This window comes from Zasmidium cellare (genome assembly GCF_010093935.1).
Source record: "Zasmidium cellare ATCC 36951 unplaced genomic scaffold M409scaffold_23, whole genome shotgun sequence".
Lineage (NCBI taxonomy): Eukaryota > Fungi > Ascomycota > Dothideomycetes > Mycosphaerellales > Mycosphaerellaceae > Zasmidium > Zasmidium cellare.
The window spans coordinates 246,370-273,117 of record NW_022986967.1 but is presented as its reverse complement, the minus strand read 5'-3'; the positions used below and the strand labels follow the sequence as shown (position 1 = coordinate 273,117).

General features: G+C 53.3%; 10 protein-coding genes across 10 annotated transcripts; 5 read left to right on the top strand and 5 right to left on the bottom strand.

The window, feature by feature from the left end:
- Nucleotides 1-518: 518 nt before the first annotated feature.
- On the bottom strand, nt 519-2,727 carry M409DRAFT_56023 (uncharacterized protein; the record flags this gene model as incomplete). The annotated part of the gene is made up of 7 exons (XM_033813164.1): nt 519-655; nt 706-867; nt 920-1,977; nt 2,029-2,104; nt 2,152-2,200; nt 2,250-2,270; nt 2,584-2,727. The coding sequence occupies 7 exons, from the start codon at nt 2,725-2,727 to the stop codon at nt 519-521; spliced, it is 1,647 nt and encodes a 548-aa protein (XP_033666021.1).
- Nucleotides 2,728-3,473: 746 nt separating this feature from the next.
- M409DRAFT_67415 (uncharacterized protein) lies at nt 3,474-4,526 on the bottom strand (the record flags this gene model as incomplete). The annotated part of the gene is made up of 5 exons (XM_033817389.1): nt 3,474-3,558; nt 3,613-3,660; nt 3,714-3,880; nt 3,936-4,021; nt 4,070-4,526. The coding sequence occupies 5 exons, from the start codon at nt 4,524-4,526 to the stop codon at nt 3,474-3,476; spliced, it is 843 nt and encodes a 280-aa protein (XP_033666020.1).
- Nucleotides 4,527-8,196: 3,670 nt separating this feature from the next.
- Nucleotides 8,197-10,229, top strand: M409DRAFT_67414 (uncharacterized protein; the record flags this gene model as incomplete). Its single annotated transcript, XM_033817388.1, has 4 exons — nt 8,197-8,988; nt 9,041-9,209; nt 9,259-9,800; nt 9,888-10,229. The coding sequence occupies 4 exons, from the start codon at nt 8,197-8,199 to the stop codon at nt 10,227-10,229; spliced, it is 1,845 nt and encodes a 614-aa protein (XP_033666019.1).
- A 780-nt stretch (nt 10,230-11,009) lies between these two features.
- Nucleotides 11,010-11,564, top strand: M409DRAFT_56019 (uncharacterized protein; the record flags this gene model as incomplete). Its single annotated transcript, XM_033813163.1, has 3 exons — nt 11,010-11,033; nt 11,088-11,142; nt 11,200-11,564. 3 exons carry the CDS (start codon nt 11,010-11,012, stop codon nt 11,562-11,564), a joined length of 444 nt encoding a protein of 147 aa, XP_033666018.1.
- A 1,470-nt stretch (nt 11,565-13,034) lies between these two features.
- M409DRAFT_67412 (uncharacterized protein) lies at nt 13,035-15,403 on the top strand (the record flags this gene model as incomplete). The annotated part of the gene is made up of 3 exons (XM_033817387.1): nt 13,035-13,185; nt 13,247-13,629; nt 13,679-15,403. 3 exons carry the CDS (start codon nt 13,035-13,037, stop codon nt 15,401-15,403), a joined length of 2,259 nt encoding a protein of 752 aa, XP_033666017.1.
- Nucleotides 15,404-16,670: 1,267 nt separating this feature from the next.
- M409DRAFT_67411 (uncharacterized protein) lies at nt 16,671-19,001 on the top strand (the record flags this gene model as incomplete). Its single annotated transcript, XM_033817386.1, has 1 exon — nt 16,671-19,001. One exon carries the CDS (start codon nt 16,671-16,673, stop codon nt 18,999-19,001), a length of 2,331 nt encoding a protein of 776 aa, XP_033666016.1.
- A 1,322-nt stretch (nt 19,002-20,323) lies between these two features.
- M409DRAFT_56016 (uncharacterized protein) lies at nt 20,324-21,739 on the bottom strand (the record flags this gene model as incomplete). The annotated part of the gene is made up of 2 exons (XM_033813162.1): nt 20,324-20,798; nt 20,907-21,739. The coding sequence occupies 2 exons, from the start codon at nt 21,737-21,739 to the stop codon at nt 20,324-20,326; spliced, it is 1,308 nt and encodes a 435-aa protein (XP_033666015.1).
- A 460-nt stretch (nt 21,740-22,199) lies between these two features.
- On the bottom strand, nt 22,200-24,152 carry M409DRAFT_24513 (uncharacterized protein; the record flags this gene model as incomplete). Its single annotated transcript, XM_033807275.1, has 1 exon — nt 22,200-24,152. One exon carries the CDS (start codon nt 24,150-24,152, stop codon nt 22,200-22,202), a length of 1,953 nt encoding a protein of 650 aa, XP_033666014.1.
- Nucleotides 24,153-24,865: 713 nt separating this feature from the next.
- M409DRAFT_24512 (uncharacterized protein) lies at nt 24,866-25,546 on the top strand (the record flags this gene model as incomplete). The annotated part of the gene is made up of 1 exon (XM_033807274.1): nt 24,866-25,546. One exon carries the CDS (start codon nt 24,866-24,868, stop codon nt 25,544-25,546), a length of 681 nt encoding a protein of 226 aa, XP_033666013.1.
- Nucleotides 25,547-26,031: 485 nt separating this feature from the next.
- On the bottom strand, nt 26,032-26,669 carry M409DRAFT_24511 (uncharacterized protein; the record flags this gene model as incomplete). Its single annotated transcript, XM_033807273.1, has 6 exons — nt 26,032-26,106; nt 26,160-26,241; nt 26,302-26,355; nt 26,413-26,447; nt 26,505-26,530; nt 26,582-26,669. The coding sequence occupies 6 exons, from the start codon at nt 26,667-26,669 to the stop codon at nt 26,032-26,034; spliced, it is 360 nt and encodes a 119-aa protein (XP_033666012.1).
- Nucleotides 26,670-26,748: the final 79 nt, after the last annotated feature.

Below are 26,748 nucleotides of genomic sequence, written 5' to 3'. Positions count from 1 at the left end.
GCTCAGGCAGCAAGGCGCCAGTCTCCAAGTGCTTCACAATTTCATCCCCGGGTTGGAAACAACGACACATTGAACCCACCGCAGCAAACATCACGGCCACGAGGGTAATCACTTGCCTGCACTTCACTTAAAAGGTACAGAAACTCATAGGCATTGACAAAATCGACCATCGACGTTAAAAGACTTCGTCCGTGGACATCGCCATGGAGGTCGACCGAGAGGGAACAACAGCGGATGAATTCATTGATTGCTTCGTATGACCGAACCACGTACTTCTTTCACAAGTGTTCCTTGCAAGCTCTCGTTCCCAGGAAGATATGGTGCCGTGCTAGTCTCGAGCAACCGGAAGCTGGACCGTATGATGAGTACATAATTATGAACTGTCAGGGGGAGTGGCTAGGGGTTCCAAATGGAATGCATTGTCTTATGTACTTGCCAACACGTACGCGAGGCCCTTGTACTAGACCCATCTATTGCTCGTCTTCCCCTCCGGTCTGTCACCAACCTCATACACGTTCTCAAGCCTGCCCAGTTGGCTCGTGGCTGATCTCGTGTACCTTACCAAGTCTGGCGGCGGGCAACCACCGATCCTCTGGATAGATCCACCACGTCAGGATTCCAAAGATGGTGATGGCTCCAAAGATCACTGGCGAATCTAAGACGAGTCAGTACTTTTTCGGTCGAGGGGCAACGAGTCTGTCTTACAGTTGAAGGTGTCCGCATCGACCGGGAAAGTGAGCGGGGAGAACAGGACAGCAGCGAGATAGAGATTCCAGACGAATGCAATGAAGTTCATCGGGCGAGACCAGCGGCCCAATGACCAAGCCGACTTCTTGAAGTTATGAGGCGTTATGAAAGTGCGGCCGACTGGAGTATTGTCAGCATCAAGATCGAAGTTGAGAAGGAAGTGTCAACATACAGCAGATCAGAGCATAAGCTGTGATTGTGGGAACTCCAGCAGCGCTGACGAGCGAGGTGAAGGCGACTGGCGATGGCAAGATCGTGCACAACAGGAGAGCAGCAACTGCGTGCATCACGATAATCGCGTTCTTTGGCTCTTTCTTCTCGGAGACCTTGGAGATCCAGCCAGAGAATGGAAGGACCCCATCACGAGCGACAGCCCAGATGAGACGAGAGCTTGCCACACCAGCCACCGTCGCGTTGAAGATAAGTCCGAGAATGCAGACAACGTTCATCACCACATGGCCTCCTCTGCCCATGCTGAGATCGTAGATGGAGACGAATGGCTGCGGTGCATTGAGTGCGTACAGCGTGTCCAGATTTGGCAGGCAGAAGAGGAACAGGATGACGATGGGGAATCCCATTGCCGCGGATGCAAGAGCAGATGTGAAGATGCCCTTGGCCGCAACGACATTTGCGTTCTTCGTCTCTTCAGAGATGTGTCCGCTGGCTTCGAATCCGACCAAGACACCAGCCGTGACGTAGTAGGACAGCATCCAGTTCCAGACAGGTGGAGCTCCGGTCTCGTTGTATGTCTGGGTGAAAACGTATTTAGCGTCTTGGAAACCGTACGTCTTGGAGACAGCAATTGGAAGCCAGATGATGTTCATGAGGAAGTCCAACACAATGAGGCCAGTAGCTATGCGGAAGACGGTCTTGTAGGTGCTCGGGCTGAGATAGTTCATGCCAATGGAGATGAACAGTATCGCCTCGGCAACGATCCACTGTACTGCACGAAACTTGACGTTGTTGGTGTCCGTTGGAAAGTCGACTCCGAAGACAGTCAACTCAGAAAGCAGAAAGTTGGCGGCCGCTTGACAGTCGCTTGCAATGAACGTGGTCCAGGCGGTAGTGCTCCACCAAGCAACGATGAAACCGAAGAGTCTGCCGTAACGGCGTCCACCAGCTTCTGCGGCCCAGAAATAGATGGATCCAGCTGCAGGAAGGGCTGAACAAATCTCAGCCAGGACTGCCGCAGTGATCATCACAAAGAAGCAAGTCACGACGTAGCTCGACCTGTGAACGGTGAGTGGTTGCTCTTCTCGATGAACAGGGCGTACAACATACCAATAAGCTGCTGGACCACCTGCTCCAACTCCGATCGTGAATGTTGTGCGAACGCCTCCGACGACATACAGTGCAGCTGCATTCCGTTAGTCGCTGAAGTGCATGCCCGTTCGAGCGCCTTACCAAAGCTGGCCGCAAAGCTTTCGAAGAACTTCCATTGTCGATGGAGGGACTGTAACAGTTAGTACGGGCAGTACTATGCTGATTACGATTCTTCATACCTGCTTGTATCCCAGAGCACGCTTCGGACGATTAGCACACACTGTTCAAGTTAGGGGAACAAGGGATTGGAGCATCGACTGATATAGAGGTCATGCATCTCCATTAACGCGCAAATTACTGCTTTCAAGTTCGAAACGGTATGATCTCAGCCCTTCCACATCTTCGCTATCACTCCACAGAAGGACTTGCTCTGAGGTTGGTGATAGGATAGACGCGGCAAAGCACCCGCGTACATGACTTCTTGCTTGATGCTGATTTCGTAACTCACTGAGTGCGTCGAAGATTACTTGAGGACCGTCATATCAACCGTGGGTATGCTCTCTAGAGCCTTACCAGGTAACGTTCGTCGGAATCGATGCTGGCACTGTCGTCGGTGGCGGCGAAGTCGGACTGGAGCGGGTTGTTGGGAGCAGCGACGGCATCGCTGTAGTTGGGCGGGGCCGCGGTCGCGGACGTTCGATTCTTCAGTGAGGCCATTGTTCCGAATGTCTTTGATCTTGTTGACTGTGATGAATGAAAGAGCAGGGAAGTTGTGAAGTTGAACGAATGGCGAAAATTTCACATCATTTGCCATCGGAGGATGGTCCCGCAGCACGCCAATCGGCGCCAGCAGCGAACCAGTGGCGGCCACTTCCAACGAAAGAATATCAGTCAGCCTTGACAAGATCTTCACTATCTGCAGTAGTTCGCATCTCCATGCATCGAAGATCGCACGTGCTCGGTCCAAGCATCAACACGACAGCACACGACGGGAGCTCAGCGTGATGCAACCCGAGAGCAACGAAGTCGTGTCGTTTTGCGATGACTTGGCTGAAAGGCCACCCGCCGCGGTCCCGGTACATTTGCGAATCGATGAAGGGTCCTGAAAATCGCTTTTCATGAAGACATATCATGAGAAGTTGATGAGAGTAGTACAAAGTTGTTGCACAAAGCCTTCGCCATGAAGCCTCACGTTGCGCAAGGACCATCCCAGCCACCAGCAAAGTCTATGGCTTCTCCAACGCCGGGACCATCAACAGCTCACGACTACACTTCAGGAGATCAATTAGCTATGGCTCATCTGCACTATATGAAGAGTTGAGGGCGTTCGAGTCGAGTACTTCTATCTGCCTGCACCGAGGACCTCCGAAAAGCATCGAGGTGCAATGATCACCACATAAATGCAAGCCCCGGCCCCCTAAATTTCTAGCAGCGCCATCCTCGAACATTTGACACATGATCAATCAATTGAAACTGGTTTCCTTGGGCAAGTCCGAGCCAGCCGCCACCGTGGCACCAGCATCTACAGGCAGGATAACGCCGGTCATCCTATCTTTGATTAGCCAATATCCACAGTGTTGCGACGCCGTGGACTTCACTTACCATCGAGCTTCATCCCCGGCCAGGAATCTGATAGCGGCGCCGACATCCCTGAGATGAGGTCAGTGTTGCTCTCCTCGTCTTGACGGGTCATTTGAAGGTACCACGCCGTGCCCTCCGTCTTCAGCAAACTTCTATCCTTACGTGCTTCGCGCGCTTCTGCACTCATGCCAGAAGCATACATCATCGGTGTATAAACCATTCCTGGACACACACAGTTGACTCGAATGCCATCAGGAGCGTGGTGACTGGCCATAGCTCTCGTCATATTCTGGGACGACAGTCAGCCATGAAATCAATGAAAGACAAGCAACCCAAAGACCTACCACAATCGCTCCCTTGCTGGTCGGGTATAACAGGTGAGGATTGCCTCCTCGAATACCCGCAACAGAGGCGATGTTCACAATGCTCCCTATTCAAACGTAAGTCCTGAACGAATTCCCTCGTCCTGCTCCCTTACCTCGCCACTGCCCTTCGTTCTTCTTCATCTCCGGGATCGAATACTTCGCCATAACCACCATTGAAGCAACATTAATCTCCATCGTCTTCGCCCACTGCACCATATCAACCTCCACCGCCGTCCCCGTCGCGCCTCCAACCCCCACCACATTGACCAGAACATCCAATCGACCGAATTCTTTCAACGCAGTCTGCACGACATTCTTTGCATCGTCTTCGCTCGTGACGTTGGCTTGGACTGCCACAGCTTTTCCAATACCGTCGTCTTCGATGTATTTCACGGTCCGTTGGGCCAGTTCGTGTTTTATATCAACGCATACGACCGAGCAGCCCACTTCGGCCAGCAGGATCGCTGCAGCTCGTCCATTCCCAATACCATCTCCAGCTGATCCAGCTCCAGTCACGATGGCGACTCGGCCTTTGAGGTCTCTTAAGGGTCTTGTGAAGTGTTCGCTCATTTTGAGTGTGTTCTATTGGACGAGAGGAGGACGAAGTTGGAAGGTACAGTAAGTTGCAGTAGATTTATCCAAAGCTACCGTCGGGCCGATCTTTGGCTAGGTGGGCGAGTTCGTAGGTGAGTGAGGGGTTGCTACTATTGCGGAGCAAGGTCTAGTTAAACTGGACCATCCTTTCTTTGAAGCCGGTCGGCCGGCAATGCTTTAGCAGGCAGTGCCGAGAGGGTATGGATATCGCTTTTATATTCTATCTGTATGTATTGTATAATACGATTGAGTGTGGAGTATTTCAAACATGTCGAGATGGCAGGACTCGCCATTCAACCTTTCCAGCATCGTCTTAGAGGTCGCATATGCAAGAAACAACAAAGCAAATCGCTGGTTCCAAAGGTGTAGGTCTTCTCCAATCTGGTGTGCAATTTCAAAAACTTGTCCTTGGTCCGAGTAGCAAAGAGTCCATCGTCTCCCGTAGGTACGAATAGCAAGACATTCCACTTTGAGTCCATCGTCGTATCGTGCTTCATCGATCCAATCGTCCCAAATCCCAATGTGTGTCCTGGAGAAACTCTTTGACTGTTCGGTCTACATCCGACTTGCCACACTGACCGAGCGCTTCGACTTTTAGCCCTTGCAGGGTCTTCGCTCTGGATAGGGCCACGTACGGTTGTGCGGGTCCGAACTTGCGCGAGAGGTTGACAACGACCTTGTCGAGAGTGGTGCCTTGAGCTTTGTGGAGTGTCATGGCCCATACAGGCATGAGAGGAATCTGCGTGCGACCTTCGAGGACGTACGGTGCCTCATTCCCGAGCTGATCGATGCGACAGTCCGCGAAGATGGTCATGGTACGTTTGTTCGTAAATTTCACAACGGGCCATTTCTGGGAGGAAATTTCTGCTTGCTCGATGAACTCGGAAATCTGCTCATGGCGAATGTTGGCATGCTCCCCGGTACGGAAGGAGACGTATCTTGTAGGTCCTTGTCCATCGTCCTGCTGCCCATTCTGGCCATTCCAAGGAGCTGGCGTAGATCGATCGATCCCTGACCTCGATCTGCGGAGAGTCGCCTCATCATAGTCTTCAAAGTCAACGATGACACCTTGACTTCCATTGACGAGACCACCTTGAACGTCGAGATTCGTGAGGAGAAGCACAGGCATGCCGACTTTGAGCTTCACCCATCGCTCGTAAGGGTGCTGATCTCCGAGCACTTCTAGTATGCCATTTGCTTGACGTACGCCGCGGCTGTTATACTGCGGGTGAGCAGCACTGGGTCGGAAGTAGTCGAGGCATTTGTATCGAACCACAGGTCCTGGTAGTTTCTTGAATTCTTCGTCGTTATAGGCAGCCACGTCGTCTCGGCGCGGATAGAGTCGGATGGCGCCTTCTGTTTCGGATTCATGGCGGACGAGGAGATTGATGTCGGCCTGGGGGAGTAGTCCGTTCAGTCTCATCCTTTTCAAGACTCCCTTGAACGCAGGGTCTGTCTGTCGGTGAGTCTCTGTGAGATGACAATTCGAGAAGCCCGCTTCGTCCCACGCAGCCGCACGAAAAGCCCACTGGTCATTTTCGAACTCCTCTTGCTTGCAAGATGGGCATAACCAGATCATATCTCGGTTGCGATACTTCCTCTGCATGAAAGCACCACAGTAGAAGCAGGTCTCAAACAGCTTGACCTGAGGCAACTGGCAAAAATCTCCAAGTACCACGATCTGAACGCCTCCAAATGGAACATCTTGGTTGTCTCTAGCCGCTTTCATGATTCTGTTCAGTCTTTCAAAAGTGTAGTTCGACACCATCGAGATCTCGTCGATGATCAACACATCTGTATCGTCGAACCGTGCCTGTGCGAAGCCAAATTCGGCTTTCTTCTCCAGCTGGGCAATCGACTTTTGGCTGTCGCTCGGGATCCAAGAGCAGTAGCTATGCAGTGTGGAGCCGTCAATGTGAGAGGCCGCTAGACCTGTAGGTGCAACAATCCTGACGCATTTGGACCTAGCTCGAAGCTCTTGTGCTACCTCTTGGATGATGAACGATTTTCCGCTTCCTGCAGGTCCTGTCACAAAGGCGTTGACTCCGGTCAGAATGAGTGAGATGACTTGTTGCTGCTCTTCGGTACGGGCGCGCCTTGGTAGTGGTGTTTCTGGTGGGGTGGGCCGAAACTGATTGTCTGGGAGTGCTTGGGGAGTGCTTCGGAATGATCGAAATCGGAACACCTCATCTTCCATCTTGATCGGCGTGTCACGCCGAGATGTCTGGGTTACGAAGAGCGAAGATGGCCCGCCTGTCGCGCGCTCGGGGTTGTGTGGCATATGACCGACTCCGTACGCAGAGACAAATCGAGAAATTGGATCTGGCCACGGCTACTAGTTGGGTGCAGGTGTGTCCTGGAGTTGTATAAGTCGCTGTGGGTGAAGCGATATAGCCGGCAGTCTGAACTAAAGCCTGTGCAGCAGGTTGTTCGTATCGGGTTGTTCGATGTATATATGCTGCTTGCAGGTTAAGAGCTTGTAGTAGACATCGTAGTCAAGAAGGTCACAAGACCATTGGCTGGGAGCGGAAAATCATCGGACGCATGTGACTCCTTTTAGGAAGTGAAGTGATGAGGTGAGGCCTGCATTGTTCGCGTTCTAGACAGATAGTGAGTAGCATAAGGCGATCACGAGTCTTCAAACGGGTTGACGAGCAAAAGAGTCTGTATTTGGATTGATCGGATGACAAGGTCAAACCCTGACATTTTGTGTTCCCATCGCGGCATGCAAAGGGAAATGGTGATGTGATTTTTGGCCGCTGCCAGCGTATTCAGAGAAGAAACACTTAACAGCAATACGAGGTCCCAAACGACCAAGGATCGGGTTGGTAAGACATCTTCCCACCGGAAAGGTCGAGCATGAGACACTTTTGTACAGATCCAGGTGCTCGAGGGACTTGCAGTGAGTGACGAATCTTTTCCACATCTCACAGTTTTCATCTTTTGACATTCACTTCACCATAATAGATACTGGAGAAATGGGTGACCAAGTGTCAAGTAACTCAGATAACATACGCGAGGCTTCGTCCTTGGTTCCATGGGAAGCACGCGAGGGGCTCTGAATGGTCATGCTCACCAAAGCAGACTGTCGGAAACCAGACGGGTCGAGAATCGAGTGTATATCGCACGGAACATAGCTGTGGATGTTCTGGATGATGTTGAGTTGATGATGGTGAAAGGCGAGGCCATGTTCTCTCCATGGTGGTCGGTTCCACGGGGGCGGGGTAGAAGCTTGGCTTCCATCTCCCCACACTCCCCACGCTATCAGCACGACCCACTTCAAGTCTTTCACTCCAGATCTCTCTTCCTCTTCTCGCACCACCGCATCGTAACATTGTTTGCTCCCTCTATACCACTGCCAAGGCTTATCAACGTGGCGGGCACCTATACGATCGAGCGCAGAATCCGTCAAGACAGCCTTCATGATTCAATAACACTCGCTGTTCCTGCCCAGCTGGGCCGTTCTCGACTGGCGGCGCGAGAAGGCGTGAGGAGAGTGCGATAACACTTGCTACCAGGCTTGCGATTGCGGTAAAGCCTGAAGAACGATACTACAAAATACCAAATTACACACGTTCACAATCGTGCACGAAATCACCGCCTCCATTCTTTCAATCCCGATCCTCCACCGACCGATCGAATCATCATGCCTACCTTAGAAGTGGTCAACTTCAACATCGTCTGCGCTACGATCGGCGGGTTCATCACAGTCTTTGGATTGGTGTCTTACTTGCTGAAAGAGAAGTTCTACCTCTCCGAGGCATTGATCTCAACTCTATTCGGAGTAATCTTCAGCCCACATGCTGCGAACTTCATAAGGCCGCTGGAATACGCCAATGGGAACGAGCAAGATCTGGAGACTATTACGCTCTATTTCACAAGGCTTGTTCTTGGGGTCCAGCTGGTTCTGGCCGGAGTCCAGCTACCCAGCAAATACTTATGGAAGGAAAGAAAGAGCTTATGCATACTGCTGGGGCCGGGCATGTGCTGTATGTGGATGGCAACGTCGTTGCTTACCTGGGCGCTTGTTCCCAACATCAACTTCATCGTTGCCATGTCGGTGGGGGCATGCGTCACTCCCACCGATCCAATCCTCTCCAACAGCATCGTCAAAGGAAAGTTTGCAGACAAGAATATCCCTCCTCCGCTCCAGAAGATCATCATTGCCGAGTCAGGCGCCAACGATGGTCTCGGATATCCTTTCCTGTTCATTGGACTGTATCTGCTCAAATATGCCGGGCTTGGTGGAATGGGGTACCATGGCGGCGTGGGACATGCTTTCGCGTTGTGGTTCTATGACACCTGGGCCTATGTCATTATTATGTCTGTGGCATATGGAGCCGTAGTAGGCTATCTTGCCAAGGAGCTTCTGCACTGGGCAGAGGAAAGACATTACGTTGATAGAGAGTCGTTCCTCGTCTTCGCAATCACTCTAGCTGTAAGCCCGTCCACATACTCTCCATGCAAGCGAGAACTGACGAAGGTGACAGCTCTTCATTGTCGGCACTGTGGGGATGCTTGGATCTGATGATGTCCTGGCTTGCTTCATTGCCGGGAATGTCTTCACCTGGGACGACTGGTTCCGACTCGAAACGATGGACGACAGCTTACAGCCGACGATAGACATGCTACTAAACGTCGCTATATTTATGTGGTTTGGTATGTGTTGTCATTGAATTTGAGAAAGCTTTCCGCTAAACTATGACAGGTGCCGTTTGCCCGTGGCACAAGTTTGTCGACAACTCTGTCATCCCCATCTACCGCTTGATTCCTCTGGGTATACTGGTCCTCCTGTTCCGCCGCTTACCAATGATGTTTGCGTTCCAAAAGTGGGTCCATCAAGTGGAAACCTGGCAGCATACTGCATTCGTTGGCTTCTTCGGCCCAATTGGCGTCAGCGCAATCTTTTATCTGTACATCGCACGAGAGTTCTTGACTGAAATCGTTTACGATGGACACACGCGAACTGATGCGGCTCACGAGTACGAGGTACTGGAAGTCGTGGTCTGGTTTCTGGTCGTGTGCTCAATCGTGGTCCACGGGATGAGCATTCCTCTGGGCAAGCTTGGACTTTATCTCCCTCGAACGATCAGCACTGCCGTCTCGTCCGAGAGAGCACTTTCTCGTGCGCCCAGCGCCGCTCCGTCACGGGTCACAGACACCGACGAACCTCATGTGCCGCGATGGGTGGAGAGGGAGGAAAGGTCCCTTGTACGTTCTTTCCGCCGCCGTCGGCCCACGACCACAGAGGTCGGGCCTTCCACCAGCTCTTCCGGGATGGACAGCGCTTTGAATGTGATTGTGGCCGTGTTCAAGAGCATGACAGGCCACACGAAGAGACCTAGAGGCGCGACTGTCCACAGCAACGAGCAGAACAGACCAGGCGATAGCGATGAGTCGCCTGAGAGTGCTAAAAGCGCTCGTCCCGAGATCTCTGGTCCAAGAGACGGTAGAATCATTGGACATCCTATCAATCGTCCATCCCAGGCCAAGGTCTCTGGCTCTGACAGCCCTCCTCGCCCTCAAGCGGTGAGCCCAGCAGACAGGTCCAAGACTCAAACACCAGCGCTATCCGGCTCAGACACCCCAACGGGCGGCTGGCAGCGAAGCATCAGATTCGAGAGCGATAGACGTGGAAGGTCGACCCCTGAACATACTGCGAAGGCGGATGAAGAATAGACTGTACAGTCCGGGCCCCGAGAATTCAACATCTCCCAGCCTTACACCATCAAAATGCAAACTCTTTGTACAGCTGCGACTACAACAATAGATTGCAAGAACACGACGATTGATTAGTGAGAAGATTGTAGCTTTCGGAATACATACGAGCTCCCTGATCTAGACGCGGCAAACTCCCCTTCAGGCACAGATGGGCTCAGCATGTACTCTTAGCGCTCGAGCTTTCTGCCTTTTCCAGCAGGTCGCAAGGTCCATGGAGCCGTCTCTACTGCCTCTTCATGCACGTCCTGAACAATCTTCATCATGATTGGGAACGGAGGCTGCGCTTTTGGGTACAATGAATTTGGTATTCGACCTCTCTGGTTGATCTATCACACCCTGCACCTGCACTCCGCGGGCACCTGCATCTGTTCCTCTGCCCTGCGTGCCGGAGGTCGTGTCGTGCTCTGCGTTCGTGGCCTTCGAGACCTTTCTGAGCGCAAGATGGCGTTTCAGAAGGCGGCAGTGCAGTGGCTTCACTTGACCTCAGGCCCAGCCAACCCCTGACCAATCAGCGCTCATCTTATTCAGCTTAGCCCCGCGTAGAAGTGATTCCTGGGACGGCCTTGAACTCTGTGACGACGTGTTGGCGGGGGTTTGTAAACGTCGACCGCCCTCCTGGTTTGTTTCTGTCTTCTTCCTTGTCACTCTACAAAGAAGGTCTTCAAAAACTCGAACAAAGAACGTCACTTTCATCAATAACAACATCTCAACACGAACGGAATACTTTCAACAGTCAACATGGCCACTGCATCAGTCTGCCCAGTGAGTGAAGAGAAACTGCTTGAATGATAGGCGTCGTACTGAACAAGGCTCCAGGTCGTTGGCACCACCACCAACGTGCTCCCACCTCACCACCCTGAGATCACATCTGGTACGCAAACAGCCAGCCTTCCCATCATCACAACCCCCACTAACTCCCTCACCACAGACCCAGAAGCCCGATGCCCCATCACAAACGCCAAAGTCGAACACCACGACAACATAATCCACAACCACCCCTCGGACCCCAACGTGCCCGCAGACGACAAGAAAGCCATGGACGCCTCGTCCTGCCCCGCCCTCAAGAACGCCAACGCGAAGGACTCGCTCACGGATGCCACGTGCCCCGTCGTGGGACCTGTCAACGCGCATCTCCCGCCGTCGCACCCGGCTTTGAATGAGAAGGATTCGGGCGCCGTGTGCCCTGTTACGAATGCCAAGTTGGAGCATCATAAGGGGAAGGTGGCGACGCATCCTAAGGTTGCGGATGATGTTTCTGCGCAGAAGTGTCCGGTTGCTGGGGCGGCTGCTTAGGCGGGAGATATGTATGAGGATATGATGGGATGTGGTGGGATGGGATGGGAAGGAGGAGTTGTTTGCACTGGTTTGGGGGTATATACCTGGCGTGTGGAATGTTATGAGTATGTGAAATGATTGTTTGAACTGCTTGTTGAACGCTTCTGTTCAACTTTCTCATTGAACTGCTGCTTTCTTGAGCTTACCTACTCCATGGCTCGCTCTTGCCACTGCTTGCCTGGACTGTGTGAATGTGCTCATACTCTGCTGTCACGCTGCCGTATAGTCCGAACAACATACCTTGATTTTCGTTCAACCTTCGCCTTTGCACGTGCCCTACCTATTTGCGACTCGCAAAGACGCAAACGTACCTTGATCGATGGCTCATTACGTCTCAGTCATCCACGATCTCGAAGGACGGAGGCGCATCGTCCTTGTCCTTGTGGAAGTAGCCCATGACGGCAATGTTGAGGGCGACCATGACCATGCAGCCGAGAACAGTATCTCGAGTGCGGTGGGAGGGCTTCGACTCGGGTGGGCCTTGGGTGCTCTGCGGTGGCTGCTTGGGGAGTCTGCTCTGCTCTGCTCGTGCTCGGCGGTATGGCGTTGAGATGCCTGGTCGAGCTGCTGCTGCCACTCGCTTGCGAAGGGCGCTGAATAGCATGGTTGGGGGCCTGCTCACTGGGATGTCAATCGGCTCTTTGCAGATTCATCCCCGTTGCTCGCAAGCTGTCCATGCAACCGAGAGTACAATGCAGAGCTCAGTCGCTCGAAGATTTAGGGGGATGCCGGTGGAGGGTGTGGTCCTCAGTCCGCACACCCTCTAGGAGAAGGCGCGAAGTGTGCAAGAATATCCAGAACAAACCTTGAGTGTTCAACAGGGTATGTCGTTTCGACTTGACGTGGAGTTGTACTGAGTTGTGAGAGCCGCACAACACGGGAGAAGAGTGAGAAGACCAATTTCTTGACAGTTGGAGTTGAGACGTAGTTACGGGGAAAGCCCGGCACAACAGAAATCGAAGAAGAACCAATTCAAAGATCAAACGAGAAGAGACAGAAGATCTCCTTGCCTTGCATTTGCTATGCGGTACGGCCATCATCCACCTCCCGCCACGCGCCTCAATGTAGGCGTAATCGAGTTCGTATGTAGTGCCATCGGTAAGGAAAGTCCTTCATGGAGCATTGCTGCTCTCCGTCGTTCCAGCTATGGGACCTTGAAGTCGCTCTCCGACACATAATAGAGTACATTCAGGTGGAAAAGTCCAAATATACCACAATAAAGAGTGCCGTCATGAGTGAAGAGGAAAGGAAAGAGGTAGCGTAGAGGCGGAAACAGTTATAGCGAAAACCTCAGCGCTGTGGGTGGGGCGTCTTCGGCCAATCACGAGCTTTCCTATCTAAGCACACACCTGCTTAGTTCATGACCCGGAGGAGGCGACCACGGCACTACACCTACACCCTCCATACCACCGCGGCGACGCAGCCAACATGATGCGGCAGAACCTGTTGCGCACGCTGGCGCGGACGCCGGCTACGGCGAAGGCCAATGCCAGCAAGACCGCCCGCACCTTCGCCACGAGCGCGAGACGGCAGGCCGAGGTGGAGCTCACGGTTGATGGCAAGAAGGTCTCTGTCGAAGGTATACCATTGGAAATCAGATGGAATAGGGGAGATAGAGGGGTGCTGACATCGTGGAACAGCCGGCTCAGCGCTTATCCAGGCCTGCGAGAAAGCAGGCGTTACCATCCCCCGATACTGCTACCACGAGAAACTTATGATTGCCGGAAACTGCAGAATGTGTCTGGTCGAAGTCGAGCGCGCCCCCAAGCCCGTAGCATCATGTGCCTGGCCTGTCCAGCCGGGTATGGTGGTCAAGACGAATAGCCCACTCACCCATAAAGCAAGAGAAGGTGTCATGGAATTCCTGCTGGCGAACCACCCATTGGACTGCCCCATTTGCGACCAGGGTGGCGAGTGTGACTTGCAAGATCAGAGCATGAGATATGGTGCGGACAGAGGACGATTTCACGAACTGGATGGCAAGAGAGCGGTTGAGGACAAGAATATTGGACCTCTCGTTAAGGTTGGTATACGAGACTTGAAGGGCTGTTTGCATGGCTGACAAGGGGCAGACTTCGATGAACCGCTGCATTCACTGCACACGATGTGTTCGATTCGCCAACGATGTTGCCGGTGCACCTGAATTGGGCAGCACTGGACGTGGCAATGACCTCCAAATTGGCACGTACCTGGAGACTGCTTTGGACACTGAGCTTTCTGGAAACGTGATTGACCTCTGCCCTGTTGGTGCTTTGACCTCGAAGCCATACGCCTTCCGTGCTCGTCCTTGGGAACTTCAACATACTGAAACTATTGACGTCATGAACGGCCTGGGAAGCAACATTCGCGTGGACGCTCGTGGACTTCAAGTAATGCGTATTCTGCCAAGACTCAATGATGACGTTAATGAGGAGTGGATTGACGACAAGAGCCGCTTCGCATGCGATGGACTCAGCACACAGCGTCTCACCACGCCTCTTATCCGCCGAGACAACCAGTTCCAGCCTGCTACATGGGAGAATGTGCTGGTGGAGATCAGCGACAAGTTTAAGGAGCTTGCACCAAAGGGTGACGAGGTCAAGTTTGTTGCTGGTCAGTTGGTTGAGACTGAGACTCTTGTCGCCGCAAAGGATCTTGCCAACCGTCTTGGCTCTGAGAACCTCGCTCTCGATCAGCCACAAGGCTCAGCTCCACTAGCCCACGGCACGGACATTCGTTCCAACTACGCTTTCAACTCGAAGATCACTGGTGTCGAAGAGGCTGATACCATCCTGCTCATCGGCACCAACCCAAGGTGGGAGGCTGCCGTTCTTAACGCCAGAATAAGGAAGCAATGGATTAGGTCCGACCTCGAAGTTGGCCTTGTCGGCCAGGACTTTGAGTCTACCTTCGACTACGAGAACCTCGGAAGCAACGCCAACGACTTGAAGAGTGCACTCAGCGGTGCATGGGGCGAGAAGCTGAAGAGCTCAAAGAAGCCTTTGATTATCGTCGGCTCAAGCGCTGTTGAACACCCTGACGCCAAGGCCATCTACGAGACTGTTGGCTCCTTCGTCGAGAAGAACAAGGCCAACTTCCAGACCGAGGAGTGGAACGGCTACAATGTCCTTCAACGTGCTGCCTCTCGCACCGGTGCCTTTGAAGTCGGCTTCACTTCCCAAAGCCCTGAGACCGCCAACACCAAACCCAAGGTCATCTGGCTCCTCGGCGCCGATGAGATCGACGCATCTGACATCCCCAAGGATGCGTTCGTGATCTATCAAGGTCATCATGGTGACCGCGGCGCAGCTCTTGCGGATGTTGTCCTCCCCGGCGCTGCCTACACCGAGAAGGGTGCCACATATGTCAACACTGAAGGTCGTGTACAGCTGTCTCGCGCCGCAACTTCGGTATATGGCGCGGCTCGTGACGATTGGAAGATTGTGCGTGCTGTATCAGAGGCACTGGACGTGCCACTTCCATATGACGATGTTGAGGCACTTCGCGACCGCATGGAAGAGATCTCACCCGCTCTGCGAAGATACGACATTGTCGAGCCCACATCGAAGGAGCTGCAAGCTCTCAGCAAAGTCCAGATTGTTGACCAGAACAAGGGGGCTTCCACGACTGGCGCACCTCTCAAGCACGTGGTTGAGAACTTTTATTTCACCGATGCGATCTCGAGATCATCACCGACGATGGCAAGATGTTCGGCTGCGAAAGCCGCCAAGGACCCACACACCAACTTCATGGCACCAGGAGAACCCAATCCTCAGGTTTCATACGGACCTCCTCAGCTGGCGGGCGCAAGCGCATGAGCTGGTGTTTGAAAAGCGCACATAGGGAGAGGAAGGAATCGGGTAGCATGTACATAGGCGCATGAGGCGTTTGACACCACGCGTGTACGGTGTGTATACCTACTGCATCTGAGAGAGACAGCACTTCGTATAGCCAGGAAGAATCCATCATCTCCTTTGTTCCTGCATAAATACGCGGTGGAGTGTTTGAGAAGCGACATGATTCGTGCAAGAACCGCGTACCTGCATTTGACAGCACGCTTAGCTCGCTCGCTTGTGGAGTGTATTGAATCCTCCGGGTGGAAGCTTCATGAATGGCGAGCGCCTCTTCGTAAAAAAGAATTCGCAATCCTCGTTGAAAAGGAATCGGGGGAACACAGCCTCACCGTTTCGAGACGGCCTCGTGGTGGTGGCTTGCCGACGTAACCGTGGAGGTGCTGAAAGGGGAGATTTGAAGGCCACGAAAGCTGGACACGGTGGGAGAACACGCGGTCAGCGAGGTAAGCAATTTTGGGGACACGAGAGTTTTGGTGATGCGATCCACCGAGACAGAGACAGGCCGGGGTGCGTGCGTGGATGTGCTGGTGGTGGAGCGCGGCCAGGAGACCTCGTTCGGAAGACGGATCGGTGGAGGGTGCGTGGTGGCACCGTTGTTTTGCACAGCAGCAGCGATGCGAGGGACGTGTCGCGGGTTTTCCTCGAGACATTGTCATCAATGGCTGGGCGCGTAGATTTGGAGATTCCTTTGTTGCCCAGCGGCGTGTGCAACGTGGTCGTGGTTTTGTCTCACGCAATGGGAGCATGTGGCCGCGGTGTTTAATCTAAGCTGCGGGTCGACGGGAGGCCCGCTTGTCCAGGAGAGCACTAAACCCTGTCCCTCATGAAACAGCGCTGCCGACTGCCGCGCTCATTGCGATCCGCGCCGTTTGTGGACTTCACGTCCAACGAACACCCGGGCGTTGCCTCTGCTGTCGTGTCCATGCTGTGTCTTTGGGTGTGTCTTCCAGTCTGTGGCCAAGCGCGCGCGCCGTCCTGGGACGAAGTCTTTCGTGACGGCCTGGTTTAACGCCGCTACTGCATCTGCGACTGCCGCTTCCCTTCGCTGGTGTGCGTCAAAGGGCAGGCACGACCTACCATCACTCTCTCGCTTCTCTCCTTTGACCTTTCCTTCCCTCAACCGCCCTTTCGATCTTCTACCTGCCGCAGCCCTTGTGCGCATGTTTGAGTTGGTTTTAATCCAACCACCCACTCTCATTTAATCTTGGCGACGACCACGCTCTTTTGCAAGATGCTTCTCACCACCGCGATTTCATCGCTTGCTTTAATTTCTTCCGTCGCCGCCCACGGGCTCCAGCATGAGCACCTTCACAAGCGGCAACAGGCTGGTCCTGTCTACATCACCGGCGCCAAGGGCTTTGGCGACAACCAAGTGCACACCCGTCTAGAGGTCAGCGACCTCGCCGCGAACCGCCCCGACCAATGGACCCTCTTCGTCGGTGCCATGCGCCGATGGATGGACGGCAACACCGCCAACTCCACCAGCTACTACCAGGTCGCTGGTGTTCACGGTGTGCCGCGCACCAGCTGGAACGGCGTCGAGCAATGCTCGTCTTGCGGCGACGCTGATGGATACTGCTGCCACGACTCCGTCCTTTTCCCCGCCTGGCACCGCGCCTACATGGCCCTCTACGAGCAGGAATTCCTCAAGATTGCTTGCGAGCTTGCAGGTGAATACACGGGCACCAAGAGACAGACCATGGTTGACGCTTGCTCGACCATGCGTTTCCCATACTGGGACTGGGCTGCAAAGGCAGAGTCTGGCGATGTCTTCCCGGCGTTTTTGAGCTCGCCTCAGATCGTGGTCGATCTCCCAGCTGGCCAGCAGACCATTGACAACCCATTGTACACCTACAAGCTGCCCGACCCAAGCGCCATGTACTACAGCCCGTTCACCACCTGGCCCGAAACTCTGCGCTACCCCAACAGCAACAACGCCGATGGCACCAGCCAAGAGACGTCCGCGGTCAACGCGTTCAACAACATCCAGGGCAGCATGCAGGACCAGGTCTACAACCTGATGGGCTGTGACGATTACCTCCACTTCAGCAACGATGCTTCTGGATCAACCGAGAAGTGCGGCAACTCTCTCGAAGGTATTCATAACACGATCCACACGACCAGCGGAGGTCCAGGAAGCAACGGTGTGTCTGGAGGCCACATGACCTACCTGCCTCTTGCGGCTTTCGATGCCATTTTCTGGCTTCACCACTGCAACGTTGACCGTCTTTTCGCTCTCTGGCAAACGATCAACCCCGACAGCTACGGTGCCTCGCAAGTCGCTCCTCACAACACTTGGACCATCCAGTCTGGCTCCACTCAGAACGCCGGCTCGCCCTTGACGCCTTTCCGCAAGGACTCTTCGAGCTTCTGGACGACCGACGAGGTTCGCGACTGGAAGACCACCTTCTCGTACACCTACCCAGAGTTCTCGACCAGCGACGGCACCAAGGCCTCGATCGTCAACTTTGTCAACAGCTTGTACGGACCCAACGCCAACTTGACTGCTGCCTCGATCTCCAAGAACGCTGAGACTGACTCTGCTGGCAACTCTGGACGCGCCCTCGAGCCCAGCACTGGCTCCAGCTCCAGCTCTGCCAGCTCCACTTCCGCCGCCAGCTCGACGTCTTCCTCTGCTTCTGCATCGTCCAGCTCTTCTGCTGTGTCTTCGTCTGTCTCTTCCCCGCCACCATTCAATGCGAACAATGCGACTGCAACTGCCACCAGTGGACGCGCATTCCCAACTGGAGGCTTCCAGAACTTCACTGTTCCCAACAACTCCAGCTTCAACGCACCCAACGGCAGCACTTACCAGTACACCTGCCACGTCCAGACTCCCCGCTACACTCTCAATGGCTCGTACATCGTCTACGTCTTCGATTCCCCAGCCAAGTCCAACGATTCTTCCACTTGGCTCGGCGATGAGGGCTGCGCCGGTATCATTGGTGTGCTTGCAGGTGGTGAGATGGCCAACCCTGATGTCCACCTCTCTGGTGCCATCCCCCTCACCACCCACCTCCAGAAGCGTGTCGAGCAGGGCAAGCTTCCCAGCATGGCTGAGAAGAACGCCGTCCCTTACCTCACCAAGAACCTCCACTGGCGCATTGCTCGTGAGGGCAAGGAGATCAACATCCAGAACGTCCCAACATTCAACGCTGCCGTCTTCTCTGGTACCTCCAACAAGCCATCCGAGGGATCTCTCGGCACATGGAACTCATACGTTCCTCAAGTCGAGGTCACCAAGGGCAAGGCTGGTGGTGCCAAGGTTGCGCCAAGCTACGCCTCTGGTGGCTCTGGCAGCGGCAGCTCAAGCAGCGCTCCCTGCCCTGAAGAGTCAAGCCCAGCTTCGCCTGTAGAGTCTGGCCCAGCAGCTCCTCCGTACCCAGCGGCCAACGGCACCGTCCCAGCATACCAGCCCACGGGCGCCACCGGAACTGGCGCGTACTCGCCTCCCGCTGCGACTAGCCCAGGCTCTCCAGCCCCTTACACCGGCGCCGCCAGCAAGGCCTCATTCGGCTTCGCCGGTCTGGCTGTTGTTGCCGGTCTCGTTGCTGCCCTCTAAGTCAAGATCTGATCAAGATCAAGAGCGGCCAACGAGCGGAGGTAACGACAAATCTGGTGTAATATGCAAACGGCCGCGTCTCCCCCATCCTCACACAATTCGTGTGTCACGAAAGACTTTCCTTTCTTTTCCTTCACGTGTAACCACCTTAATGTGCTGTCAAGCGAAGAGACCCGAACCCAAAAGAAAAAGGATACCCCCTGAGAAGCATGGACGGTGCATGGAATTGGAAGTAATTCAGCTTCAAAAGAGAAAGGTTGTTGTTTGAGGACTAGAGGATGGATGTGAGCGTCGTTGCTCGGATTGGGAGTGGAGCGGTGGACTTGACCTGCTGTGGATGACGAGTCGATACTTGTACAGTAGACGTTTCTGCCTATCCACTGTCTGTGTGTTTTTTCTTGTCTGTTGAGTTGAACTGCATTCGACTTGTCTTTAGCGCTGTTGGGTGTGTGCATGAAATGGAGTTGATTCTTTCTGTTTACAAATACTTATTTTTTCCTTTAGATGTCTATAGATTCTTGGATGATGAAGTGATGTTGGACTTTGACTCTCATCTCACGAGGTGACGTTAAATCTCGATACGTTCCAGTCTTGGAACCAGGAGCTTGGTGCTCGGGAAGGTAATGATTGGCCGCTCCTTCCTTCACGCTAAGCGATGTCCGCAAAATCGTTTCTGTACTGACATCTGTACAGACATTTGATACACTGGTTTCACAAGCTGGGAGGGAGGGTTGGCGTTTTTGGCGATTTGATTGGTCGCTTCTTACCTTGACGCTAAGGCATGTGCGTGGACTTTAGCGTCTTGCTAGCGCGGAGTTTATATGCTGGTGTTGACATGTACACTGCAGGCGGTGGTGGGATTTCATGGTTTGTCTTGCCTCTTGTTACAGCTCTGGAGGTAAACGTGTTGTATTATGTGTGGTGTTTGGGAGGAGATGGCTCGAGCACGGCTTTGTGATGGAAAGGGGGATGTTCGAGAGAAGTAAAACTAGTAAGAAATAGAGCTGCTTTCATCAAAGACGAACGAATATTTCTCGATCTTGCAACACTGAGAGCTATCCTAGAATATCCTTCCCTCGCTTCCCTCTCGGTACGCCTCGCGTCTTATTAAAGCTAGAGAGAGCTCTCTCTGCCTCTCGCCTCTATAAAAATCTTGAGAAGTGACGTTGGGGGTTTTTACATTCCAGCTCCACCACGTGTAACACCGAAGACATAGCATCGGGAAAGAGACTTCCACGTGGAGAGTATTCACGATCCAAGGACTTTTTGACACCACCCACACCCTCCTCCACCTCCACCTCTCCCCTCCTCATCACCTCGTCTCAAGACCCATCCCCACTCATCCACTGACACCGACACCCCTGCCCACTCGTATTCGAATCATCCTCCTCCAACCGCACGATGATCGGTTCCCCATTCTCATCCCCCACCCAGTTCGCCGAGCCTCCGTCCAGGATTTGATATTTCTGACACCAAGGTTGTACAGAGTTATTCGCGATGCGGCGCTCCTCGAGCTTGACCACTCGGGAGAAGGTGGGCAGGGAGTCCCAGGGGTTGGGTCTTGTGGTCGTAGGGGTCGGAGTTGCGGAGGCTGTGTTTGAGGAATCGGAGCTGGTGAGTGCGGCGGTTTGGCCTTGGAGGTGAGAGCTTGTTGTTGCGGGAGCGGAGGTTGATGATGAGCTGGAGGTTGACGAGGCTGGATGAGCGGATTGGTTGAGGTAGATGAAGCCTTCTAGAAGGGTCTCGTTGAAGACGCAGAGCCAGAGGCGTTCGCCAGGAGAGGCCGTCTCGCCCCTCCTGTGTAGTTAAGGACTTAGTTCATCGAAAGTCTGGCGCCTCAGTCTTTTCTTCGATGTGGTATTTAGAGTGATCGCAATTTCCGGAAGAGCGACAACTTTGTCGTACGTTTGCTGGAAGTAAAAGGCGGCACCGTACTCCGGATCGTTGTTGTCGATGACGGTCAAGAATTGGCCAAGAGTGGTATTCATGTAAGGGGCTTGAGCACCATACTGGATTCCTGTATAGTCTGAAGCATAGACTACCTGTGCGCCCAGACTGCTGCCAGAGAGTGATGACTGTTGAATATCGATGGCGAGACGGGAGTCCGGAGTCAGATTGCAATCCCAGGCAACCTGCTGGTCTCTCTGAGTTAGGCACGTAGCTGCGGATTCTCGGGCTGCACTGAGAGCAAGAGCACCTGTACCAGTCGGGAGACTCGTGGAAGTCGGCGAGGCTATTTGACTTGCGTCGTACAGCGTCACTCCGTTCGTAGACTGCACTGTTGATGCCGACGAGTTGTTTTCTGATTTTCGGTTCAAGGCAACACCAAGACCTGCTCCCAAGGCAACTGCAATCACGAGAAGCAGTATAGTTCCTGCAGACAGTAAGAGCACCACTTTATGGTCTCTTCGCCACTGGGCACGTGAGGGGATTGGCTTCTCTTCCAGGCCCAAAGAATAGTCCGGATCAGGATTGACAGCTTCTTTCTCGTCCTCTTGATCTATAGCTTCCGGTAGATTCACTTCCGAGAGGACTTCTGGCGCGAGCCCTGGAGCTACTTGTATACCATCGTCGCTGGCAACTTGCTTTTCGGCGGAGGGGGCGACCTCCTTGCCACTGGATGCGATGTACTCCTTGTCCACGGGGTCTGCGAGTACTTCTGGCGCGGATGACGATAAGTCGTGCCACGCATAAGAGTTGTTAGACTGAAGCTTGCCAGGCGACAACTTCGAATTCATTTCAAGCGCCTGACGAATTGTTTACGGTATATGTTTGTCGCCGCCTTTGACGAGAGAGAAGAACAGAGATCGCAGGACCTTGCAAGGTCAGCTCGCACGATGTAGAGCTGAGAGAGCTGCATCATTTCGTGTCACTTTCCTAACGTTGTGCTACCGGCGGCAACTCTGTATCTGTAGTTGTCTATTTTGAGCATCGCTTGCGATTCACTCTGCATGCAAAGGAAAGCTTGTTTCAAAAAGCCTAGCTGCCTGAGTCTTTCACGACAATGTGCATAATCTGTAGACGATGTTAGTCTGAGCCAGTACATTTGAAGGAGCTTAGCACTTTGCGCGGAGATGTCTGCCTTTCAGGACTTCGGCTGATATGTACGAATCACCTGGGGGTTAGAGGAGCCTGCATCACACTAGGAAGTGAAGGATGGGGTGAGTCTGCCATGAGGAAGAGGTAGCCTTACAGAATCTATCGCTTCTTCCCCTTCGTCTTATCCAACACTTCTATCCACCGCTTGTCCACCCCTCTCTTCTCCAAAGCCTTGACGACAGCATCCTTCTGCGGCCCTTGGACCATAATCTCCATTACGGCAGCTTCATTCTTTTTGGCTGCTCCGGCGAGAGGCTCCACGCTCGTCGAACCAGCGCATACTTTTCGCAGCTCATCAGCCAGAGGCCGTGGATTGACGTGGTATGGCTCCAGGCCAGAGACTTTCGTCACGGTCTTGTTGCCACTGCGGGTTTCAAGGTTGATGTGGATCTTCGGTGGTACGCCGCTCTTTGCCTTGACACTGCTGGGATCAGACCCGTTCTTGACGATGGCATACGAGTTCGCCATGCCGTGAAGTATTCGATCGATAAGTGCGTCGCGGGGCACGGAACCCTTGGCCAAGACCTCTTTGTCGAGTTGCCCTGTACCGTCGAATACAGAGTTGGCGAGCGTAGGGTTCAGCTTGATGAGGCGCTTGTTCGTTTCCGAGACGAGATTCTCTGCCTCGACGTACGCGGTGATGAGTTCACGAACTTCGGGTGGCGTGTACAATGCCTTCGTGGCAGAGGCAGCATCAAAGACTGGCTGCAACTTGGATGTGGGTCGATAATAGGACACGACTTGTAGCTTCTGACCAACTGAGTCATCACCAGTATCGATCTTGTCTGTTGCCGTCTCTCCCCGTCCTAGTGAAGAGCCAGCAACAGTCTCCTTCTTGGGCAATCGATACGGGTTGAAGTTGACAATCTCGGCATCGTTGAAATCAATATCCAGCACCACAGTCTCATGTCCGTCCTTCTCTTTGGTCTTTATAATCTTCTTCTTGTCGAAACTTTTGACGAACTTCTTGATATTCTTCCAAGAGGTCTTCTTGATCTGCAGTTGTTCCTTTTGCTCTGGAGTGAATGCTGGCAAGAACGGTTGCACCAGTGTCGACATGACGAAGGATTGTGAGAGAGGAAATACGAGCCCGAAGTTGTTCTGGTTCGGGTTCGTAGTCTTATAGTGGTAGATGCCGTACAAGAACGCCTGATAGAAGGCGTCGTCGACTTCTTTCTGCGTGAGCGGCTTTGCATCAGGTTGTGATGGTGCATCTTCTCCGTCTTGAGTCTCAGCTGATACAGGATCAGAATGCCCATTTTGTGCTGGTTGCTCGCTACTGTCAAGAGAGACTCCTCCAGCTTCGTCTTGATCCTCCAGTGTCATCTCTTGAGCCTTCTCCGTCAAGCCTCGTTCCTCAAGTACCTTTGCCCAGCCTTCAATTTCCTCCGGCGGCTGTTGTCCTGGTCTGCTGCTCGTGCTGTAGCTCCAAACCTCATCTCCTGCCCAGTGCATATTTTCCACTGCGTGTCCTTTTGCACCTTGCACTTTTTCTAACGCACTGACGTCGATCTCGCAGATTCCAACCGCAACTGGTACTGTCGGCTTGTCTGTACTTGCGACTGCCACTACAGCTCCTTTCTTGGCCTTGGGCGGGAATGGAGGTCCTCCAGCAAGACCTGGCGTCATCAAGTCTGCGCCGCCCTGAAGCTTCTTGACCACAATCTCTGGTGTATGCAGCAATGGCACGATGTCTGGGTTTCTCCATAGAGTGTATACTGTCGGGTACATGCGATTCTCGACTTGGAACCAAAGTACTCGAGCTTCCTCCCCATTCTGACTCCCAACGTACACCGTGCCATTGAGTTGCTTTAGATCCGGTCCATGGGTCGTCGTAAATCTCGCAGATTGTGAATTGTCCGGGAGTAGGGAGTTCCTCAAGCTCGTCCTCGCAGCCGTAGCCTCAGCCTTCTGCTCTGGTGTCTGCTCATCTTTTGCTCCCTCATCCCGGCTCTCAAGCTCAAAGTCATTGATGATCTGATCAGCGAGCTTCCTCCGATCGGAGGATCGCAACGGAGCCAAGGGCTTGATCGTAGGCTTCTTCTTGAACATGGTGAAGGAATGACTGGAATAGTAGGTATCTTATAGGATCACAGGTAGTTCGATGTCTTGAACCAGGTCAAGGTTTCCCCCGCCGCACGCTTCACTCGCCAGCTCACGTGTGACGAACGTAAATTCGTAACGACAAATCGGCAGCCTTCCAGCATGACCGCCCCCAGCGACGGATTCTGTGCAACGCTCATCACCAAAGCCTAAACAACTCTCACTTCTCTGTACTTCTTGCGTGTCCCGGACTTAGTCGTATCACATCTGTGTCCGCACAAGAGTGTATTGTGTGGCAGTTCTGACTGGCCAAGGCCATCGACGACATCCTGGCACCCGTATCAATGGCTCGGGCATCCTGGCCAAGTGAGCGCCGCGATTGCCATGATGCTGGGCAGCACTCGGCGGCGTGTTGGCGAGCAATATACAAGGCGGAGCAGCGACGCCTGGCCAGCAGACTTCTAAAAAAGACATTTCCAACATTGTTCGAACCTTTTCTCGTTCCATCCCTAACGAAACCCTCACCCTTTCTCCTTTTTTGGGTGCCAGTCGGCTGTGGACGGCAGATTACTGTACCGCGCGAAGTGACGCACTCAATCCTGTGGTCTTTGTGAGCAACCCACAATTTCGCACGCGACCACTTTCCGGCCCCATTCCTTGCCCTGTTGTGAGACGACAGCAAGAAACAACATCCACCGCTGCGAAGAGCCTGAAAGACAACAATGGCTTCGATCAGTTCATTACCGGCCGAGCTGCTCGGATATATATTGGAACATCTGTCTATGAAAGACCTCTTGCTGGACCAGAGAGTATGCCGACAATGGCGCCAAGTCATCAAGCAGTCTCCACATCTTCAACGCCTCATGTTCCTGGGTTTCGTGCCAAGTACGAGACTCTCGCCGACCGAGCTATCGCGCTTCGTGCATGACAACAAACACGCCTCTGGACCATCTACCGAAAAGCAAAAGTCGCAAGCCAGCTTGAACGAAAAGGAGCATCTCGATGAGGATCAGGACGCTGTCGACAATCCCGCCAAGTCACCCTCTGGCCCAGTCGTGTCTTTCAATCCAGTCTTCCCGTCTGAAGGGGAGGTCATTCGCATGAGAACGATGCAATTCAGGGCGAAGCTGAGCTCGGCCGAGTCGTGGCTGAACATGTACCTGACGCAGATGCCATGCAGCCATGTTGAAGCTACAGTCTACTGGAAGCGATCGTCCGCGAGCGGGTTCCGGATATTCGGGCGGAAGACCTCGGATGATACTGCGACTTGCTTGGTAAACGTGGAGAAGGCGAATGGTGTGCGGGCGAGAGACGTTCTGAGTGCGGCGAGGGATTGTCAAGTTTGTGATATCAAAAAGTGGCAGCGCATTGATATCCGTGTGCCTGGAATCGTGCGTGGGTGATGTGGCGAGTCTGCGCGATCTTAGCTGGCCGTATGAGGTGTGATGGGAGTGACGTTCAGTCAAGGTGCTGAAGAATTGGAATCAGATGCGTTACTTGCGGTCTTTAGCGAGATACCCTCATGAGATTCGTCTTGGATTGTCCTGTCTTTCGTCTGCATCGTATTGTCTTCCTGTAGCCTTCTGCAGCCAGCGAGTCTTTTGTCATGGTAGAGAACGAAATGCTATGCCTGCCAACACGCAATAGTTGCTAAGATTGCTTCATTGCTGCTGTTGTTATTCTGTCCCGGTAATACTCGACAAGTGACCTTGCAGGGGACGCGCTTGATTCTGCTTCAAGTCAATGTGTGTGAAAGCCACCAAACCCGCCAAAGACGCAGTGTTGTGTGATCTGCAGTAGAACAAATCCATTCTTTTTCTATTGGGTACAGACTCCATGCTCTTATTTACAGATACTAGTCTTTGTCATCGCTCAAATGTCGCGCTTCTTAGAATGGGTTGTCCTCTGGGGGAATCTCGTGAACGAAGAAGCTACCAATGATAGGCACCTTCTGGAGAATGTCCTGCGGCAAGTCAGCCTCTTCTACTTCTGCCATGCTCATTCCTGATTCCATACCTTCTGCACTCGTGGAACACCGTCGAAGAAGAAAATGGCGAAGATGCCAGCGGCTGCTCCGAAAGCGCCTGCGAGGCCGCCGCTGCGTAGGTGGTCAGTGGGCTGGTTCTGTGTCGGTTCGGTATCGCTCGGATGTCCGTACTATCTGATCAAGCGCTTCGCATCAACGCCGTAGACGTTGAAGGGGATCTTGTATCTGTGGAACCCGTATGTGAGCACATCGGCGCTCCAATTGTCCATGACGAAGACCTACTGAGGGCCATATTTGCTCCTGAACGTCTCGTAGCTCTGTGGTCGCTCCTGTTAACACTGCTTGCGCAAAGGTTCCTAGAGTTGATGACTGACAGTTGGCTGCCTCCATGGATGTTGGCCTTTCCTCCGTCAACTCATCGTTCGTTTGTACAGTTTCTTCTCATATTCACCTGATACGAAGTCGCGGGTTATGGAGGTAGGACGGGCGGACTGTCTCTGCTTCAGTGCTGCGCTTTCCATGCCCAATTGGGATTCCATACCTGCCGCAAAAGTGTCGGATACATCTTGACCGCTTCAATGGCACGGGGGAGTGGGATTGGAGTGGTGAGAGGTAGAG